At 41.0% G+C, this 21,874-nt stretch overlaps 1 protein-coding gene across 2 annotated transcripts in view; it reads left to right on the top strand.

The window, feature by feature from the left end:
- Nucleotides 1–21,874, top strand: part of LOC125454706 (sorting nexin-9) — a 196,277-nt gene that overhangs the window by 80,010 nt on the left and 94,393 nt on the right. For both annotated transcript variants that reach the window (XM_059648480.1, XM_059648481.1), the window contains exons 11-14: nucleotides 124–227; nucleotides 15,305–15,382; nucleotides 17,268–17,344; nucleotides 18,275–18,364. In XM_059648480.1, coding sequence (XP_059504463.1) covers nucleotides 124–227; nucleotides 15,305–15,382; nucleotides 17,268–17,344; nucleotides 18,275–18,364 — 349 coding nt within the window. The remainder of the gene's footprint in view (nucleotides 1–123; nucleotides 228–15,304; nucleotides 15,383–17,267; nucleotides 17,345–18,274; nucleotides 18,365–21,874) is intronic.

Genomic DNA, 21,874 nt, shown 5'->3' with positions numbered 1-21,874 from the left:
CCCCTCTATCACCTATGCCTTTTTTGATTTGAGTTTCCTCCTCCTATGCAAATCCTATTGTTCAGCCTATTTAAATTCATTTAGAAAGAAATCAAGTCACTTTTTGTGCATTTGACTCTGCAGAGAGCAGAAGGTTGAAATGTTTAGTAAGTTTACAAAAGCCATGGATGATGGGGTTAAAGAGCTGCTCGGTGTGGGACAGGAACACTGGAAAAGCTGTGCAGGAGGTGGGTACGAAAAATTTGTTTTACTTCTCATACCTATCCAAGGTATTTAAAAAATTGCTGTGGCAAAATGCTTTGTCTGACCTTACAATGCATAGAATCAGGCACGCAAATAAAGATCACTTGGCCCAGCATATTTATGAAAGAACTGTCTAACTAGTTCTATATCCCTACTCTCCCCACTTAACTCTGTGTAGTTCTTCCCTCCCAAGTACAAATGCAATCCTCTTTTGAAAGATACTATTGAATCTGCTTCCATCACCTGTTCTGGCAGTGCATTCCAGTTCATGGCATTATTTACTGTATTAAAGTATCCTCATTAGCTGGCTATTTTGTCAATGCCTTAATTTTGTGATCTCTGCTTACTGATTCTGCAAACGGCTTATTCTTAGATAACAAGCTGTAGAGCTGAATGAACACAGCAGGTCAAGTAGCATCAGAGGAGCAGGAAGGCTGACATTTTGGGCCTAGACCCTTCCTCAGAAATCTGAAGAAGAGTGTAGGCCTGAAACGTCAGCCTTCCTGCACTTCTGATTCTGCTTGTCCTGCTATGTTCATCCAGTTCTGCACCTTTGTTATCTTAGATTCTCCAGCATCTATTGTTCCTACTGTCTCTGAAATGGCTTATTCTTGTCTGTTTTACTAAATCCTTCAAGATCTTTGAATACTTTTTCCACCAAATTCTCTTAAAAACACCCTGCTATAAGGAGAATAATATCAGTTTCTCTGCACGTGATTGAAGTATTTGTCTTAGAAACCTGGTGATTTGACATCCTTCCTGAAACCTGGTACCCAGAACCAGTCACCGTGCTCCTTCTGGGGTCCAACCAGGCCCAACTTTATAAAAGTTTAATATGACTTTTTTGGTTTGTACTCTGTTCCTCTTTCCCAAAAAAAGCCATCCCATATTCTGTTGTAAACAGCTCTCCTAGATTGTCCTTCTGCTTTTAAAGATCGTATACCTACAACTCTTAGGGGTTTCTATTTCTGCAATCCTATTTAAAATTGTACTTAGTTTCTATTTAGAATTCTTTTCTACTCTTAATCTTGCTATGTAAATTCAATAATTTCACCGTTCTTTGTATTAAATGTTATGAGACATATGTCTACCCATTAAACTGTCTATTGCCCTGAAGTGTTTTATTACCTGTTAAATTGTTTTAAAATTATATTTCAATGGTTTGTTTTATCTTTCAAATTGTCTTGTGTGTCGATATCAAAATCATTAATTTATATCCAAGAAAGTAGTGATTCCAACACCAACCCCAGAGTCACGAGTACGGACTTCCTTCCAGCCTATGAAAATTCTGCTTTGTCCCTGAACCAACATCGTTTCAGACAGCCTTAAATTACGTCGGCTTCAATTTTGCTATTATGTGGCTCTTTACCAAATCTCATTTAAAAGCTTATTTACGCAGCATCATTCTTTTTCATCTACTCCTCCATTTTATGAAGGTACATAAATAAGTTAATGAAACACCATTTGCTTATAACACTCTAGCAATTCGTAATTAACCTATGATTCTTCAAGTAACTATATATCACCCCTGCTTCTTGAACGCGGTGTAGAATTTAAATTGTCAGTAGTCTAGCACCAACATGCGCACCCATCTGATAAGAATTTACATGCTTTCTGCCCTCTAACGCATTGTAGTTAGAGTAAGTAATTGCCTACTTCCTGAGTTACCAGTCTTTTTTAAAGCACTTTTGCTATATCTACTTTCTCTTTCACTATGAGATTGTCCATACCAAGACAGAAGTGAAATATTAATATGGTATTTCAGCCAAACCCTCGGTCTTCACAAGAAAAGTCTGAATTACATGCGTCTTTGTATACACATAGAATGCTACATGACCTTTTGCGCTCACAATGCTGTTAAATTTCAAATTAAATAAACAGCTTAAAGTAAAACAGTTTACAAAGCCTGACATTCTTAACACTTACCTGGGATTTAGGAAGCTAATCTGTTTACTGCCAGCACGAATGCTTTTGCCATTGTTTATAAGGGATGAACACCACCTTCTTCCCAGTACAGCAACATAGTGTCTCTAAATTTTTAGCAACTAAGCTACTCAAGTCTGTTGATAGCAGGATTCTGAATGGGTCTCTTCATTCATCAGTTTTTATCTTAAGTCCCAAAACACATCAATCCTTCAAACCTTAGATTTGCAACAATAGGCTTCATACTCCTCTTTCCCCTGTCTCTGCACTATGCAGTGCTATTCCTTTTCATAATTCTGATTTTGAATTTCTCATGGGCAGCATGGTGGCTCAGTGATTAGCACTGCTGCCTCAGTGCCAGGGACCCAGGTTCGATTTTTTTTTTTTCCCCCCTCAAGTGACTGTCTGTATGGAATTTGCACATTCTCCCAGTGTCTGTGTGGGTTTCCTCTGGGTGCTCCAGTTTCCTCCCACAGTCCAAAGATGTGCAGGGTAGGTGGCTTGGCCATGCTAAATTGCCCATGGTGCCCAGGGATGTTTGTGTTAAGTGGGTTAAATATGGGAAATCAGAGGTAGGGGAATAGGTCAGGGTGGGATGCCGTGAGAGGCAGTGTGGACTTGTTGTCAAATGGCCTGTAGGGAGTCTATGATGACATAATGCTCTTATTTGCCTCACCTTTTTATTATAATTCCTCACCTAGTCAATTTGTTTTATCACTCACTTCCTTCTATTCATTCAGTTTCAGCAACATTTCTATCTCACTTGCGTCATGTTCATATTCATTCCCTCAGTTATGAGTGTAGCTTTTTGTTTCATGGCATGGTTGGTTCATTTAGCTTTTACCATCTCCAAAAGGCATAGATAATGTGCCCTGTAAAATATTACTAGCAGAGACAAGGTATTAGTGGTAGTATAAGGCCTTAGCATTAATTTCTATGCCACTCCATTAGTTCTCACACTGGTCCCTGGGGGATTCCACTATAAACCCTTCAATCCGAAAAGCTTTTATTAACCAGTACTCTGTTTTCTGCCACTAAACCAGTTTTCGTATCTATGCTGTTACTGTCTCTTCCTTCCATGAGCTCTGACTTTCCTTACAAACTGTTGTGTGGCACTGTGAAATGCCTTCTGGAAGTTTCTTTCCTGCACATCATCACAATTACTTCCTTCAACTTTTTCTATTACCTCTGCAAAATAACTCCCATGTTAGCAGAACATAATTTTCCCTTGAGAAATCCATGCTGGCCCTCCTTAAATCACCCACATTTTTCCATGTGGCAATGAATTTGGAGTTTAATTGTTGGTTCAAGAAATTTGTTCACTGCTAAAGCTGGTTTGACGTGTTTGCTTGGGGTATCCTTGCTCCCTATTCTTGAACCACGGCAATGTTTGCAATTCTCCACTGTCCTGGAGTCCAAGAAAGGCTGACAAATTATTGCCTGTGCCTCTCTAATTCCTATTCCTTCTCCCCACAAAGTATTCTTAGATGCAGATTGCCCAGTTTAGATGCCTTGTCAATAATTTGATTATAACTATAAAATCTAACCAAGAAATAAAACCAGGTAGACCACCTGGCTTTGACCAAGGCACCATAAACGTAACAGCCCTGTCAACCCTGCAAAGTCGTCCTTACTAACATCTGGGGCTAGTATCAAAATTGAGAGAGCAGTCTCAAAGACTTTTTAAGCAAAAGCCTTTCATAGCCATACTCTCAATCTTACCTTACAGACAAAGATTGCCATCATCGTGCCTGGATATGCCCCTTCCCCAGACCCTGTACAGTTGTGGGAGAGTTGCTGAGAGTCTTCAGAATTGTCTCCACACCCCATGTGGTCTCATAACTTCAGTTTAAACATTGGCAAGGAAACCTGCTGGTTATCATGTACCATCTTCCTTCAGCTGATGAATCTGTACTCCATTAATATATTCTAGGTGGGAGATTTCACTGTCTATCACGGAGTGCTTGGCAGCAGCAACAGCACTGATCAAGCCGGTCCAGTCTTAGAGGACATAACTGTGAGACTGGGTCTGCGGCAGATGATGAGGGAACCAACCAGAGAGAAAAACATACTTGAACTCATCTTTACCAATCTGCCGGCTGCAGATACAATTATCCAAGACAGTATCAGTAAGAGTGACCACTACACAATCATACAGTCATACAGCAGAGAAACAGACCCTTTGGTCCAACACATTCATGCTCACTGCGTTTTCACAAACTCAACCAATTCCATTTTGCATGCATTTGGCCCATATCCTTTGAAACCTTTCCTGTTCATGTACCTGTCCAAATGTCTTTTTAAATGTTGTAACTGTATTGGCGTCGTCCACTTCCTCTGCCATTTCATTCCACACAAGAACCCACTTCTATGTGAAAAAGTTGACCCTTGGGTTCTTTTTTAAACCTTTTCCTTGTTACCTTAAAATTATGCCCTCTAGTTTTGAACTCCCTTACTCTAGGGAAAAGACTTTTGCTATTCACCTTATCAATGCCCCTCATGATTTTATAAACCTGTCTAAGGTTACTCCTCAACCTTCTAATGTCCACGTCTCTGCTTATCCAACCCCTCTTCAAATCCTCCAGACCTGATAACCTCCTCGTAAATCTTTCCTGCACCCTTTCCAATTTAATAACGTGCTTCCTATAGCAGGAAGTCCAGAACTGCAAACAGTACTCCAAAAGTGGCCTCACCAATGTCTTGTACAGGTGTAATGACATCCCAATGAATCAAGTGTGCCAATTGCTAATTTCATCAGCCTGTACCTGAGATGCTACTTTCAAGGAACTATGTACCTGAGCCCTTGGATCTCTCTGTTCAATAACACTCCCCAGGGCCCTGCCATTAACTGTGTAAGACCCCTGCCCTTGTTTATTTTATGAAAATGCGACACCTCACATTTATCTAAATTAAACATTGCCTGTCACTCATTGGCCCAACAGATTTAAGATCCTCATGAAATCTTGGACAGTCTTCTTCACTGTCCAGAATATCTCCAGTTTTGGTGTCATCAACAAACCTACCATTTTCCAATGAAGCACTTCTTTCATATTAAGAATACCCTCAATCATGTTGTGCGACACACAACATGCTAAATGGGACAGACTTTGAATAGGTCTAGCAATACAAAACTGGGCATCCATGAGGCACTGTAGACTTGAACAGTGGCAGAATTGTACTCCAAAATCTGAAATCCCATGGCCCACATGGCCCGCACTTAGCCATTATCATCAAGCCAGGCAAACAGCTTTGTTTCGAAGGAAGGTGAAAGAGGGCATGTCGGGAGCATAACCAGGCATACCTCCTGATGTGTCAAACAAATCAGCTCTGCGTTCTGCAGTCCTGCCATATCTAGTTGTGGATAGTGACGGACAATTAAATGACTCCCTGGAGGTGGAGAGTGCACAAATATCCTCATTCTCAATATTGGAAGAGCCCAGCACGTCAGTGCAAAACATAAGGTGGAAGCATTCACAGCGATTTTTCAATCTAGGTGCTGAGTGGATGATCCATCTGTCTCCTCCAGTGGTCCCCAATATCTCAGATACCAGTCTTTAACCAATTCAATTCACTACATGTGATATCAAGAAATGGTTGGTGGCACTAGCGACTGCAAAGTTGAGGGTGTCCTGGCAACATTCTGAAGACTTGTGCTCCAGAACCTGCTGCTCCCCTAGCCGAGCTCTTCCAGTATAGTTACGACACTGGCATCTATTGGACAATGTGGAAAATTGTCCAGTGTATCCTGTACACAAAAAGCTGGACAAATCCAACCTGGCCAGTTACCACCGAAGAGCTTACTCTTGGTCATTGGTAATGTGACGGAAGGTGAACAGCACTTGAATTCAAGAAGTAAAGTGAGATTGATAGCCTTTGACATGAAGGCCATATTTGAATGAGTGTGACATGAAGGAGCTATCGCAAAACTGGAATCGATGACTTTCTGGGAAAAGCTGTGTTTTGGAGTTGTGCCTGGAAAATAGGTAAATGATTGTAGTTGCTGGAGATCTGTCATTTCAGGTCTAGCACATCTTCAGCTCTTCAAGGTCGTTCCCTCCTTCATAAAGTCGGAAGTGGGGATGTTTGCCAATATTTGCGTAATATCCAGCATTGTTAGCTGCCACTTAAGAAACTAGAACAGTTCATGTTCAAATGTAAGAGGGTCTGGACATTACCCAGGTTTGGGCTGACAAATGACAAGTAACAAATAACATTCTGACTACACAAATACCAGGCAGTGACCATCTCCAATAAGAAACAACCTAACCACTGCCCTTGACATTCAGTGGCGTTACTGTCACTGAATCCAACAATCACCATCCTGGGGGTTACTAGTAACACAAATACAGTGGCTGCAAAAGCAAGTCAGAGGATAGGAATGCTGCAGTGAATAACTGACCTGACTCCCGTAAAGCTGGCTACCATCTACAAGGAACTAGTCAGGAGTGTGATGGAATACTCCCTACCTGCCTAGCTGAGTGCTGCTCCATTAACACTTAAGCAAATTGACCTTAGACAGCCCCTTCCAAACTCATGACCACATGGAGGATGGGAAAAATTTGTGGCTGTAGGAGCTGCTGCTTTTTTTTAAAAGGTATTTTCAGCGTTGGAATTGATTTTGTCACATTCTAGGAGCAGTGATTACTGTTTTAAGTTGTTGCATTGTTTTGGAACTTTTAGGAGGAAAAAAGATCAAAACAGTGGCACTTAAAAAAGAGAAAAGGAAGCAAAGGCACTGACCACATGGTGGGAAGTGAATCAGTGGAGAAAGAAACCTACACTGCGATCTGATCCAGCAGTGAATCTTGAGAGCTATAGCCTTTGCTGTTTGATTTCAAGTACCTCCTGGACATTGGGGTTTGGTGACGAATAACAAACCGTGAAATTCACAGCTGACCTTAAAAAGCTGTGTGGGGAGATGAGACGAAAGGGTGGTGGTGGTGGGTTGTTTTTTGGACTGGAGGCCTGTGACTAGTAGTGTGCACAAGGATTGGTGCAGGGTCCACTGCTTTTTGTCTTTTTTATAAATGATTTGCATGTGAATATAGGAGGAGTTAGTAAGTTTGCAGATGACACCAAAATTTGAGGTATATGGACAGCCAAGAAGGTTACGTCCGAATACAGCGGAATGTTAGTCATATGGGCCAAGGAGTGGCAGATGGATTTTAATTTAGACAACCACAAGGTACCGCATTTTGGAAAGGCAAGTCAGGGCAAGATTTATGCACTGAATGGTAAGGTCCTGGGGAGTGTTGCTGAACAATGAAAACTTGGAGTGCAGGTTCATAGTTCCTTGAAAGTGGAGTTGCAGGTAGATAAGATAATAAAGGCAGTGTTGGGAAGCTTGCCTTTATTGGTCAGTGCATTGAATATAGGAGTTGGGAGGTCATGTTGGAGCTGAACAGGACATTGGTTAGGCCACTTTTGGAACATTTCAGCTCTGGTCTCCCTCCTATAGGAAGGATGTTGTGAAACTTGAAAGGGTTCAGAAAAGATTTACAAGATGTTGCCAGGGTTGGAGGGTTTGAGCTTTTGGGAGGGGCTGAATAGACTGCGGCTATTTTCCCAGAACATCGGAGGCTGAGGGGTGACCTTCTAATGATTTTATAAATCTTTGAGCATGAATAGGGTAAATAGGCAAAGTCTTATCTCAATACTGGGTGAGTCCAAAATCAGAAGACATAGGTTTAAGGTGAGAAGGAAAAGATGTAAAAGGGACCAAAGGGGTAACATTTTGATCCAGAGGGTGGTGCATTGTTGGAATGAGCTGCCAGAGGAAGTGGAGGCTGGTACAATTACAACATTTAAGAGACATCTGCACGGCTGTATGAATAGGAGGGGTTGAGAGTGATATGGGCCAAATACTGGCAAATGGGACTAGATTTAGATAAGATATCTGGTAGGCATGGATGAATTGGACCAAATGGCTGTTCCTTTTATGACCACTTCCATCTAGAAGGACAAAGATAGCAGATACAGGGCAACACCACCACTTGCAATTTCCCTTTTAAACCACTCACTATCCTGAGTTGGAAATATATTGCTATTCCTTGAGTGTCGCTGGATCAAGATCCTGGAGTTCATCACCACCAACACTGCCCCCCCCCCCCCCCCCGCCAACCTATAGGAGTTGGACCGCAGCTGTTCAAAAAGGCACATTACCACCTTCTAAAGGGCAACTAGGTTTGGACAATAAAAGCTCCCCTGCCAGCAAGTCCTTGTTTCCCGCCCCCCCCAAAAAAAATCTCAAGAAGTAGGTAAAACAAATAATTAGGAAGGAGCATGGAATGCAAGGGTGTGAATTATTAAAAGAAGGAAAGATTTACTTTAGCTATATCACCTGAGACTATACTATAGTACGGTGTATTGTTTTGATCATCTTATTTAAGAGGGGATGTACCTGTATTGATGGCAGGTTCACTCAATTGATTCCTAGACGAAGAGGTTATCTTATGAGGAAAGGTTGATTAAGTTGGTCTGGTATTCATTGGAGCTCAGAAGAATGAGTGGTGATCTTAATGAAACATTTCATATAGTGAGAGGACATGGTCAACTAATTGTAGTGAGGATGTTTCCCCTCACAGCAGCCTGTAGAACTAATGGGTACAATGTCAGAATGAGAATTTGCAGTAGAGATAATGAGGAGTTACTGGTTTGAAAAAAAAATACCATGCAGATGGTAGGTCTCCTCATATATATTTTAGTAGTATGTATATATTGGTCCAGTGGTGCTGTCATGCTGTCCTGAGAACTGTTGAGGATGTTTGGTGTTGAATGAGGCCATGCTAGATTTGGAAAGAAAGGGGATAAAAATAAATGAAATGACACTTTACACTGTTATTAAAACAGGTCAAAAGTAATCAATTTACAATTTGTATATGCTTTTTAAATTGAAGTTGGTTCTTCATCTTGGCTTTCAATAATTACAAACTTCTGACCTATTTCTAGTTTGCTGTTGTTGGGATATGTGGGTACCCTCTGCTTGAGGTTTTCGATAGTCCAGTTGTATACAGCAAGCAAATTGCATAGTACTGTACTGTGCCTTGCATGTAATCTGCCAGACATAGCTTCTATCCATTGTTGCTCCTCATCTCACTTGTTTAGTGCTGGAAATATTGAATCTTGTACGTGCTACTTCCCATTCATTTGCGATCCCCATCACCCCAACCAATTGCAGTGCACTGACAGACGTATGTCAGCCTCTGTTGCAAGGCAAGGTGGCACAGAACTACAGATAGCAACAACTAACAAGTGGGGTCAGGAATGGCTGCACGTTGTTGATTCTGTGACAGAGATACTGCTCTCTATAAGTGGAGCACCATCAGTGAGCTGTAGCCAACAGAAGGGCTGAAACATTGAGGATTATAGTAAGTTCCCACTTATTGCATCATCTTGTATCCCATTTTCCACTCGTACCACAATATCTTCTGATATCCAAACTGCCAGTGGTGTTGGTGCGCACCTCTCACTAAAAGTGCACCATACCCCACTCCACTAACACAACCCTACCCCTCTATTTTCAGCTACCCATGGTTATCAGCTGGCCAGGCATTGTTGAGAGCAATGAGACTAAAGAGCAGGACACTAATGCAATACAATTTCATACTTGCAGATTCTGTCTCAAATACTAGAACTCTAGAGGGTGGCATAGCAAGAGGATTTGCATGTTTTGAACCTTGATTTGAGAAGGAGAAAGGATAGTGCAAGTGCATGCAGCATTGACCGTCAGTTTGCACACTTCTGCTAAAGAGGCTTCAGATAAGGAAATTGATGTGTGATGTAGAGGAGAAAGCTGATGGATGTGTGCATTGAAATGTGCTCAAAGATGTGTCAGTAAGCCTGTTATCACTTGGAAGAAGCATAAGAGGAGTCTAGCTCCAACTTACCTGAGGAATCCTTGCAAAGCTCAGAGCTTGACCTTTCTAATATAGAAGTGGTGGCTAACACCTTCTAGACTCCACCATGATTCAGGACTTGTTATTAATATTTCAGCTTTCATTGCGCAATCAGAAGACACCTAGTGTCTGAGTACTGTAGTGTAAGCTCACATTGAGGACATATACAATGTGTTTGTTGCTGTGCCTGTCCAACATTCTGCCACGTAGGCTCAGACTGCTACATAATGAATCCAGATAGCATTATTCGAAGAGACTTTCAGGCTTTTGTATAAATTCAGCAATTTGTTTGAGCTGAACACTAGAATTGATTTAAGCACCACCAAAGGGGAATGGCACATTTACATGTTTTTGAGGGTGATGGAATTTGTATTACCACGACTGCCACTTTTTGCTGGTGCTTTAGTCACTGGTGCCACTAATGGGAAGGTGTTGCAATCTGGCACCAGACCTCTAGGCTTAAACCTACTCAATAGAATAGTGCATTCTCTTCTGCAGCCCCTTCTAATGAAAGGCAGCCGTTGTCCATGAGCCATGCTGTAGCCACTGCAGCACAGAGCTAAGGAAAGGCACTTGCCAACAGGCAGTGTGGAAATCAGCAAAGGTGACCAGTTGAATTTTGAATGAATATTAATGATTTGTATGATAAAGATGGAACATAGTACAAAGTTGGTACAGAATTGTTGTTTTGTGGACACTATTATTCCAGTACTATAAACAGATGGCAATGTATTGGACTAGTTTTTCTTTCAATGGGATATGTGTAATCAGCGGCATTGGTGAGCCATGCCTAATTGACCGTTGTTGACGAGCTGCCTTCTTGAATTACTACCCGTCTATTAATGGTTTAGTGTTGACAGGAAAGGAGTTGCAAGATTTTGAACCAACTAGAATGGAAAAAATGACAGTACAGTTCAGATTTAGGATGGAGTGTGCCTTGGAGGGAGTCTGGCAGGTGATGGCACTTGCATGCATTTCCTGTCTTTTGTGCTTCTGGTGGTGAGGTTGAGGAATTGGAATGTACAGTCATAGATGGCTTGACAAATTACTAGAGTGCATATTGCATGTGGTACACACTACTGTCACTGTGTGTCAGTGGTACAGGGAGTGAATATTCAAGGTAGTGGATTGGATGCTAATCAAGTGGATTGATATATCCTGGATTCTGTTGGGATTTCACACATCCGGAATATTTCATCCTGACTCATGGCATGTAAATGGTGGAGAGACTCTGGGGAGTCTGGAGATGTATAACTTTCCTTTGATCTCCCACTTCTGAAATACCTATGTCAGACTCTTGCTTACTAACTACAGCTCTGCCTTCAACACTATAATCCCAACCAAACTCAAAAGTCTGAGACCTCTGTCCACCCTCTGCAACTGGATCCTCAGCTTCTTGATCCAAAGACCACAATCAGTGAAGTAAGGCAACAGCACCACCTCCACGATAATCCTCAATACCGGTGCCCTGTGAGGATGTGTACTGAGCCCCCTTCTGTACTCCTTGTAGACCGTCACCAGCTGCTACAGTTGCACCTCAGAAGCATTCTATTTGGGTGCATAACAGCTTCGTATGGCAACTGCTGTGCTCCAGAAAGTTTTATGTACGCAGAGACTAGGACCCATGGGCACAGCCTTAAAATTAGAGGGAGTAAATTTAAAACAAATGAGACGATATTTCTTCAGCCAGAGAGTGGTGGGCTTGTGGAATTTATTGCCATGGAGTGCAGTGGAGGCCAGGACGTTGGATGCCTTCGAGGCAGCGATCAACAAATTGATCTCAGAAGGAATCAAGGGCTACGGGGGGAGTGCAGAGAAGTGGAGTGGAAATGCCCATCAGCCATGATTTAAATGGTGGAGTGGACTTGATGGGCCGAATGGCCTTACTTCCACTCCGCTGTCTTATGGTCTTACAGTCACAACTGTGTAGCCAAATTTCGTATGAATGTCCTCAACAAATTTTCTGACAACACCTCTATTGTCGGCCGGATATCAAACAACACAAAGGGGATAAAAGGCTTGGTATTGTGTTGCAATAGTAACAACCTTTCTCTGAATATCAGCAAAACATAAGAATTGGCCATTCCTTTCAAGAAGAAAGGAGAAAGATACCCTGCTATCTACATCAATGGAGCTGAGGTGGAGAGGGTCAAGAGCATCAAGTTCCTCGGAGTGACGATAACCAACAATCTTGTGGACCTTCCATGTAGATGCGCTGTCAAGAAGACACAACCTCTTCCTCAGGAGGCTTTGAAAATCTGGCATGTCCATAAAGATCCTCACCAACCTTTACAGTTGCACCACAGAAGCATGCTATCTGGGTGCATAACAGCTTGATATGGCAGCTGCTGTGCTCCAGAAGGAGCTCCAGAAAGTTGTGTACGCAGCCCCGACCATTATGAAAGCTAATCTTCCTTCCGCGGACTCCATCTATGTTTCTCGTTGCCACTGAAAAACTGCCAACATCATCAAAGATCCCTCCCATAACGGTAACACCCTCTTCCAACCTCTCTTGTCAGGCAGAAGGTACAGAAGCTTGAACACACATGCTAACAGGCTCAAGAACAGCTTCCCTGCACTTATTAGACTACTGAATGGACCCCTCTAATTTCAAATCTGGTATTGGCCTTGTTTTTGTGCATTTCCTTTGCATAACCTGTTATACCTTGCTGTGTCTAAATACCCTATGATCTGTGTGACCTTGTATGTTATGATTTGCCTATACTTCATGCAAAACAAAACCTTTCACTGTCAGGTAAATGTGACAACAAATTAAGTGTCCTTGTAGCCATCATATTTATATAGCTGATACAGTAAAGTATCTGGATAATAGTAAAACTCAGGATGTTGATTGTGATGAATCCATGTTGTAATACCAGTGAATTTTGAGGGGAAATGCTCAGATTCACTCTTAGTGCCACTCATTAGCTCAAGCCTGAATTTTGTCCTTGTTTTATTGTATATGGACACAGACTGCTTCTGCATCTGAATTGTGACAAATGCCAATAAACATATGCAATCGTCAATAAACATCCTCACTTCTGAACCTTATAATAGAGGTGACAGAATCAGCTAAAGACGGTTGGACCTGCAGCACTACTGTGTGATGTATTGGGGCTGAGATGATTGACATCGAACAACTATAACATCTTTCTTTTGTACTAGGTCTGATTCCAACCAGCAGAGATTTTTTTCACCAGATTTCCGTTAACTCCAGTTTTACTAGAGCTCCTTGATGCTGCACTTGGTTAAGTGTTGCCTTGATGTCAAGAATGGTCACTCTCACCTCACTGGAGTTCAGCTTTATTGTCAACATTTAGATCTGAGCTATATAGTGTAACCACAGAAACAGGAATTAAATTTGAAGAAATTAGCTGCCACATTCCTTTCTCCACCCCTACCCCTGACACCTTGCTCTTCTTTCTCGACCTTCACTTTTTCCTGACACCCCCAAACTACTTTTATCCTTGTGACAGCATCCTCCTTTTCATTCTAGCCCACTACTACCACCTCTTCTTAGCCCCCCCTTCCATTCATCCAGCTTCCCATTTGCTGTCCTTGTCACTTGTAATACCAAGATTACAGGCATTAAAAAAGCCCAGTTTTGTGATCTGTCAATGTCTGTCTGTCTTTTTCTTAATCATTCTGTTTATCTCCTACCTATATCCACCTGTCTCTGCGCCTGTATTTGTTTCTGTTTTTCCTTCCTGTTGTTCACATATCTCTTTTGCTGTCCTCTGCTGCAAAGCCAGTTACTGGAAGTGAACAAGTGGCTTTTGATGGAATCCTACTGATCTCGGACTTCTACTGTACAGCTGCCCAAGTTGTAAAATAAGGTTCGGAATTGAATCTGGACAAATGTGAGCCCAATACCATTTCCTGCCACTTATGTCATCATGAGTAGATGTTGTCAACTTTAGTTTTCACGGTCATCCCCTGTGGCTCATCATTTTCTACAGAATAATGGAAAGTGTCAGAAGCAGAGAATTATGTAGTAAATATTTCTGACCTAACTGTTTTAAGAAGTAAATATATGAAATAATGTGTAAGATTTGTTCAAATTCTTGAAGTTAAAATAATCACAATGACACTGCTGGGTGGAGATTTTATTTTGGAAGTCTTTGGGCAGCTAACTTTTGATATCAAGTAGTTGCCACTGCACCTTGCATTAAATCTATTTAAGCAAACTCTCACTGTATGTAATATAGGAAGAATAGGACCAAAGTCAGAGATGAGATCTGTGAAGTACACCAAAGCTGTCTGTTTCATATATTAGTCTTATACTTGTTGATTGTGTTTCTGTCTCCATATATCTGATCCGAAACCATCCTGCAGTTTCATTGGGCCTATTTAGCAAAGACATTTTTTTTTCCTAACTGGGAAGATGCTAGCTAGGAATAAGTGTGGAGCTGGAGGAGCACAGTGGGCCAGGCTGCAAATGCCAGCTTTCCTGCTCTGCTGCCTGACCCACTGTGCTTCTCTGGCTCCAGGTTGTTATGTCTTACTCCAGCATCAGCAGTTCTTACTGTCTCTGAGGTGCTAGTTAGGAACAGTTTTGAGCAGAATAATTGTATGTTCAAGTACAAAAATCATTAAAACCTAGTAGGCAGGTTCAAGACAAAGAAAAAGGGGTGGAATTTATATTTTTTAATGTCAGGAGGTCTGGCTGGAACCCACCTGAAATCAGTCTGTATAAAACACCTCAGGATAATTTGGCGTGGGGATATTAGGAAGGTGAAATATGGATTCAACAGAATAATATTTGGTGGCTTAAATTAAGAGGACAGGTTGCATTTGGTAGGCTTGCTTTTTCTTCATATAGAACATAAAGGTGATGTAATTTGATATGTTTATGGTGATCGTTAAGTGATGTCGATGGGTTGAGTGGCCGAATAAACTGCTCCCTCGTGGGGAAATCCAGACCAAGGGCTCATAATGTCAAACTAGAGAGTTTGAACTTTCAGGTCAGTGTCAGAGAGGACTTCACACCAAGAATAGTGGAGTCCTTTTAAAGTTTTTGAAACTAGATCAATTGAAAATTTCAAAACTGAGTTTAATGCTTTTTTTGGGCAAACAAATTACAAACAAGGTGAGTAAGTGGAGTTAAGGTACAAGCTAGCTCTGATCTAATCGAATTCTGTAATGAGTTCAAGGAGTTAAATTGCCTACTTCTGTTCCTGCTACAATTGGTGTTGACTGCTTTTAAGGTGTAGGAATGAAAGTGTTCTGTATTCTCTTTAAAGCACTGCCCAAAGAATATCAGAAGATGGGAAAAGCTTTGCAAAACATTTCACAGGTTTTTGCAACCAGTGGTTATGAAGGTAATATGCTATTATTTGTGTTTCGGGGTAGCCTTCTGTAGACATACATGCTAGCCTACTACAGAATTCAGGAAATCATGTGAATATAAAGAAAGTTACGAACAGTTGCAAATCATTGCTTTTAAGTCTGCTGAATTGCTGGTATTAGAATCATTGCTGAGGAAGGGTCCTGACCCGAAACATCACCTTTCATACTGCTCTGATGTTGCCTGGCCTGCCATGTTCCTCAAGCTCCATACTGTGATGTGTCTGACTCCAGCATCTGCAGTTCTTGCTATCTCTGAGTCATTGCTAAGTTGTAATTCAGTTGGTGCAATCACTGCAGTGCATCTGGCACACTTTAAACAAAGTTATCCACTCAAGTAATTTTTGTATTTTTAGTACTGTATTTCATTTTGTCTCTTTGTTCCCTTTCTTTGAAAATAGAGCCAGAATTAGAACACTACTTTTATATTTTGTAAATGATGGCACGATGCTATTTTATTTCAAGGATCTCATTTTCAATCTAGGTAAATTTTTAGTGCTTGGCAGCATTGTATGCTTTTTAAAAAAGAAACTGATTCCACACTCTCCCGACCTCTGTGTGCGCACGCTTGTAATATATTTGCATATTGCTGAATTCTAAAATTCAGCATCATATAACGTAAAAGTGTAATTTGGTAACACTTGATTAATACACCTAAAGATGAGTTCATCGCAAAAATAAGCATTTTGAACCTCAGAGTAGCCTGATTTAGAATTTTTGAAATGATTCAAAAATAGACAAAGCTACTTCCATTTTATTGTCATAACTGAGATTGTCATTGCCTGTTTGAGTAAACATTTCTTAAATATTCAAATTTGAAACTTTTCTATACTTGCCTATTATTGTCCTTGTGTCAAAAGAACCAGATTAATTTTTGAACAGAGATGATGTGAACTGCAGATGCTGAAGAATCCAGGATAACAAAGTGTGAAGCTGGATGAACACAGCAGGCCAAGCAGCATCTCAGGAGCACAAAAGCTGACATTTTGGGCCTAGACCCTCCTTCAGAGAGGGGATGGGGAAAGGGTTCTGAAATAAATAGGAAGCGAGGGGAAGGCGGACCGAAGATGGATAGAGGAGAAGATAGGTGGGAAGGAGAATAGGTCAGTTGAGGGAGGACGGACAGGTCAAGGAGGCGGGATGAGGTTGGTAGGTGGGAAATGGAGGTGTGGCTTGAGGTGGGAGGAGGGGATAGGTGAGAGGAACAGGTTAGGGAGGCAGGGATGAGGTGGGCTAGTTTTGTGATGCAGTGGGGGGAGGGGACAAGCTGGGCTGGTTTTGGGATGCAGTGGGGGAGGGGGAGATTTTGGTCCCGTCTATCACTTGGGAGACTGACTGGCTGATCCCCTCCCTACCTCCCCACCTCCACTCTCTCTCACCTATCCTCTCCTCTCTATCCATCTTCGGTCGCCCTCCCCCCTCTCTCCCTATCTCTTCAGGCCTCACCATCCCCCTCTGAGAAGGGTTAGGCCCGAAACGTCAGCTTTTGTGCTCCTGAGATTAATTTTTGAAGCCTGTTTGAAGGACTCTAAATTAGAAGAGACTCTCGTGATTAATTTGTTCTGGGGTTGTGATCAACTCTGCATGGATTGACGTCAGCCGATGTCAGTGTGCTTTTAAATTATTGCAAGAGATCATGGAAACTCAATTTGTGTTTTAAAACTCCCCAATCCTTTTTGTGCCAGTTATGCAGATGTCAGGGGAATTGTATCAAAAAGAAGTTCAGTCAAGTGGAAACTTAAGATCTTTGTGCCATTAGAAAGTTGTCTTTTAGTTGGGAATTTATTTCCATGTGAAAGGTGTCTATCATCAATTGCTGTGTAATTGGCCAAAGAACTCAGTTGTTGATTTGTGTTTCAGGTGAATCCATTTTGACAGATCCTTTAACTGAAGTAGGAAAGACGTTTGAAGAAATTGCCAGCATCTTTGCAGAACAGGTACCATGACATTTTTAGTTTGAATAGTTTTTTTTCCTTTATTCATTCACAAAATGAGGGTGTTGCTGACTAGGCAGCATTTATTGTCCATCCCTCATTGCCCAGAGGGCAGTTCAGAGTCATTCACGTTGCTGCGGGTCTGGAGTCACATGTCAGCCAGACCAGGTAAGGATGGCAGTTTCCTTCCCTGAGGGACATTAGTGAATCAGATGGGTTTTTCCAACAATCAACAATGGATTCGCAGTCATCATTAGATTGTTATTTCCAGATACTTATTGAATTCAAATTCCATCATCTGCTGTGGTGGGATTCATACCCAAGTCCCCAGCATGTTGTTTGGGATTAACAGTCCAGCGACAATATCACTAGGCCATTGCCTCCCCAGTAATATTGAAGAAGTAAAATGCTACTTAATATTGATATTAATATTGTACTGTAAACTGTGATATTAAAACTAAACAGTAGTTATTTTTCAGTGTGAATTATTTAAAGGGAAGGTGGGAAAGAAAAAAATCTTTTGGCAGTGCTCAGTACTCTCATGGAGATCACACTTTACCACAAAGGGTATGATTATGAGGCAATGGAATGAATAATAGAGTATTGGTTCAGTTTTGCAGTTTTTGTACATTCCGGACTGTTGATAAATTTGTCATGCTGCTTTTTGCAAAGGTCTGCCTCACTGAGGAAACAATGGGAATAATTAATCCCTGACTACGTAGATAATGTGCCACACATCAGGGAAGAAACAAAAATGCTTGGGGGGGGAAAAACAGTTGTCTTTATTAGACATGAGATGCAATATCTGTCTGTAAAGCATTGTTTTTTGTCATGTTATGGTAATTGAAATTAAAATAAAGAAATCTGAGTGCAAACGCTGCTTTTAATGAAATGTTATGTAAATATGTGATATAAACTTCTTGTTTTCAACAGCCCAAAAAGGACTTGCATTATCTGATGGAAACAAACCAAGAGTACAAGGGATTACTAGGATGTTTTCCTGAAATCATTAGTGTACATAAGGTAAAAAAAATTGCCAGTGCAGATGTTTTTGCCCTAAGTTAGATGGCAATAAAGATAAATGAAATTAATTTGAAGCAAAATATGGATTATTGAAAATAATATAAAAATCTTTAAACTGCCTGTTTTATGTCCTGTGAGTTGAGTTGTCTCCAAACTAATTGACTCAGGATCACTCGGTCAATAGAGGAGATCAGAGATATTTGTGTTAAGTGAAGAATGGAAGACATGCTTAGTTAGCCATTGTGGGCTGGATTTGAGTCCAAACTAACCGAGTGATGTGCTTGACCACCAAGGCACTCCTATTTATTTTAGTGGAAGCTAGTGCCTGAGTATGGATTAATTTATATTGATGTGTTGTTTAAATTTAAATAAATTCATGACTTCCTTCTGAAAATGAGGAACAAAGGTTTGGATTGTTTGTGGTTCTCAAATCCCAGGGGTGGAAGCAGTCACTCATTTGATGAAATGTTTGTTTAATGCCTGGAGACAGACTCAACTTTCAATTAAGGATGATAGCAGCCTCTTCAAGATAGAGGTCGAATCAAAGACCTTTCAGCTTGAAAAGGGTAGCAGGCTACAATCATAGCTAAGTAAAAGAAGAGCTAAAAAATGTTTAGAGGCCTCTTTCCAATATTTAAAAAATTCAAATAAAAAAATGGAACTTGCAGTCAGACAACCACCTTGGGGAAGAGCTATTGGTAGTGGTAGGAAGGAGCGATCTCCTTCCTGCACTCATGTGAAGGGTCTGTAGTCATGCCTGGAGCAATAACACTTATCCTGCCACCTCAGGATACTTAAATGTGCCTTAGAGCCTGTGAGAATCTGGAGGTTGACTGGAAAATGCTGAGTGGTTCATAATGAGTTGCTGTCTTGTAGCCACATTGCAGTCAGGTAGCCCAGTGATCCCAAGTGGGCTGAGACCAGGGAATCTGTATGCTAGTGCAGCTTTTCTTTTGGACCCCTTTAATCTGCATCATACTGCAACTTCTGCAGCCACTTGATTCAATGCATAATTTCAGATGCACCAGTTTTGGTAAGTGGAAGGCCAAGTCCTTTTTAGGACACTGTTTCTTTTTTTTAGATACAGTCATGGATTATAATCAGAAATTATTGATTTTGGTTACTTTGTGAGCCTTCATTTAGAGAGATTGCAAGGGCTTCCAAAAATTACTGAAATGGTATGCAGGAAAAGGTGTTTCTTTTAAGGTTTTGAAGAGAAGTTTAAAAAATCTGGACTGTTCACTAGGCAACATGGTGGCTCAATGGTTAGCACTGATGCCTTGCGCGCTAGGGTCTTGAGTTCGATTCCAACTTTGGGTGACTGTCTGTGTGGAGCTTGCATTCTTCTCTGTGTTTGGATGGGTTTCCTCAGGTGCTGTTTTCCTTCCACAGTCCAAAGATGGTAGATGGATTGACTATGCTAAATTGCTTCGTAGTGTGTAGTCTAAGTGGGTTAACTATAGTAAATGTGTGGTTATACCCATATGTGGAATTGTGATGGCCCAAATGGTCTCTATCTGCACTGTTGGGACTCTGATTCTACTGATATGATCAAGGGAGTTCCAAGTAATCACTCAGATTAACTGATTAAATTATGAGTGCTTTTGGTTAAAGCCAAAAAAGAACATCTCTTGGTGTCCAAGTTGGAAACTGGGGTCGGGCCATAATTTTGAGAACCAGAAGTGCTATTTGGCATGATCTGAGGAAGAAGAAACAGAGCTAGTTGAATGAATTTGACTAGCTCTTGTGGTTTAGGGGTGAGACATTAAAATCACCGGGCATTTTACAGATGATGGGATCTGGGACATACTCTGAGGACATAGGCAATTAATTTTTTATATGTCCAGAAGTGCTGTCACACAAACCTTAATATCTTTCCCCATCACCCATGGTATTTTACATATACTACCCAAGGCATTAACTAAAGTTTTACATAGTTAAAGGCCTATTTATAGTCAATGACTGTGTAATTTTTTTCAATGTCAATATTTTGTTAACATTCTCTGCCATGTTGGAAGGCCATGAACTATATTGAAACAGTTACCTAATTGCAGCGCAGCAAGTGTTGTGGTTATAGGAGAAGTATTTATGGACCTAAGAAACAGACACCAGAAGGGAAGCGATTCCTTTTTCGGAAATCAACTATTGTCTACTTGGCTCTGAGAATTTTTCTGGAACTTCCTTTCTTTTTAATGTATCTGTTGTAAACCTGTTGTGCCTTGGAGTATCCTTCTTAAGTGTCAGATTTGTTGATCCTGTGATTAGGCTAACAGCATCAGGATTCTGACTGACTGCTTGGCCCACAAATGACCAATTAGAAAGACTCTGGTAAGATTGCTGAGTGGAAGCATGTGTAATCTCAGCTGCCTTTGTGCATTACTCCAAAGTCAGAATCCCCATGGGGTTGGTAAAATTCAGATCAATTAACTTTGTTTCTCTCTCCACAGATGCTTCCATAGTAACTGGGTATTTCCAGCATTTCTGGTTTCATTTCCAATTGCTAGCATCAGCAGTTTTTTGTGATGGTATAAATTAGAATATTGGAGTATAAGGGAAAAAGTATGCATTGAACTGAAGTGCTATTAGAAAGTTAGTGAAAGAAAGGAAGAACTTGCATTCAGATAATGCCTTCATTATTGACCATATAATCTGAATTAGTGATGTTAGTTGAAGCACAAATATTGTCCACACAGTAAATAGAACTATTCTGGTCCATTTCAAAGTAATGCCACAGGATCCATTGAATCTACCTGAAAGGGCAGGAAAAGACATGGTTTAATTCCTCATCCAAAAGAAGATATTTTCAAAAGTTCACCAATCCCTCAATTCACTGCTGGGATCTTAGCCTACATTTTGTGCTGAAGTCTTGAATAGAATTTGAAAATCCAATCTTCTGAGGGTGAATGTTGCATTTCAGGACCAGATGCCCCATCTCAGGAAGGCAAAATTTCTGGCCTTGTATTCAGGCCGTTGGAGACACGTATTAGACTTGTTTGTTCACTACGCATGAAGTATCCTACAGGTCCCACATGACACAGGAATTGCAGGCACAATTTTTAATGTACTTGGCACTTTTTGTTAGCTCACTTATATCCTATGGACCTGCTGTCAGTGCTGCTAGCCAGGGCCTTGGCAGTCCCAGTAATCTGTTGCGTGACCGTTGGCAGACAGAGCAGCAATCGTTGCACTCAATATTGGATGGCTATGCTGCAGTGGAAATTGTGAAATTAATGAAATTACTGATGTAAAGAAGGTAGAGCTAGAGAAAGAAGAGAAATGAGCACGCAGTTGTAGAAAGAAAGAACAAGCAATAAGGCGGGAAGAAACTATTGTGAGAAAAGAAACACATTTTTCAAGAAGAGAAAAGTACATCAGAGCCCCTGGAGGCACTGTGCAAGTCAGCTAAAAACATCTAAAACCTGGAAGGCTATGTGCCTTGCTTGAAGATGCTAAAGAGCTGGTTGTTTTCCCAGATAGTGAACCAGGGTGATTTATCAATTGGTCAGTTGA

Source organism: Stegostoma tigrinum, chromosome 9, assembly GCF_030684315.1.
Source record: "Stegostoma tigrinum isolate sSteTig4 chromosome 9, sSteTig4.hap1, whole genome shotgun sequence".
Lineage (NCBI taxonomy): Eukaryota > Metazoa > Chordata > Chondrichthyes > Orectolobiformes > Stegostomatidae > Stegostoma > Stegostoma tigrinum.
This window is presented reverse-complemented; position numbering and strand designations above follow the sequence as displayed.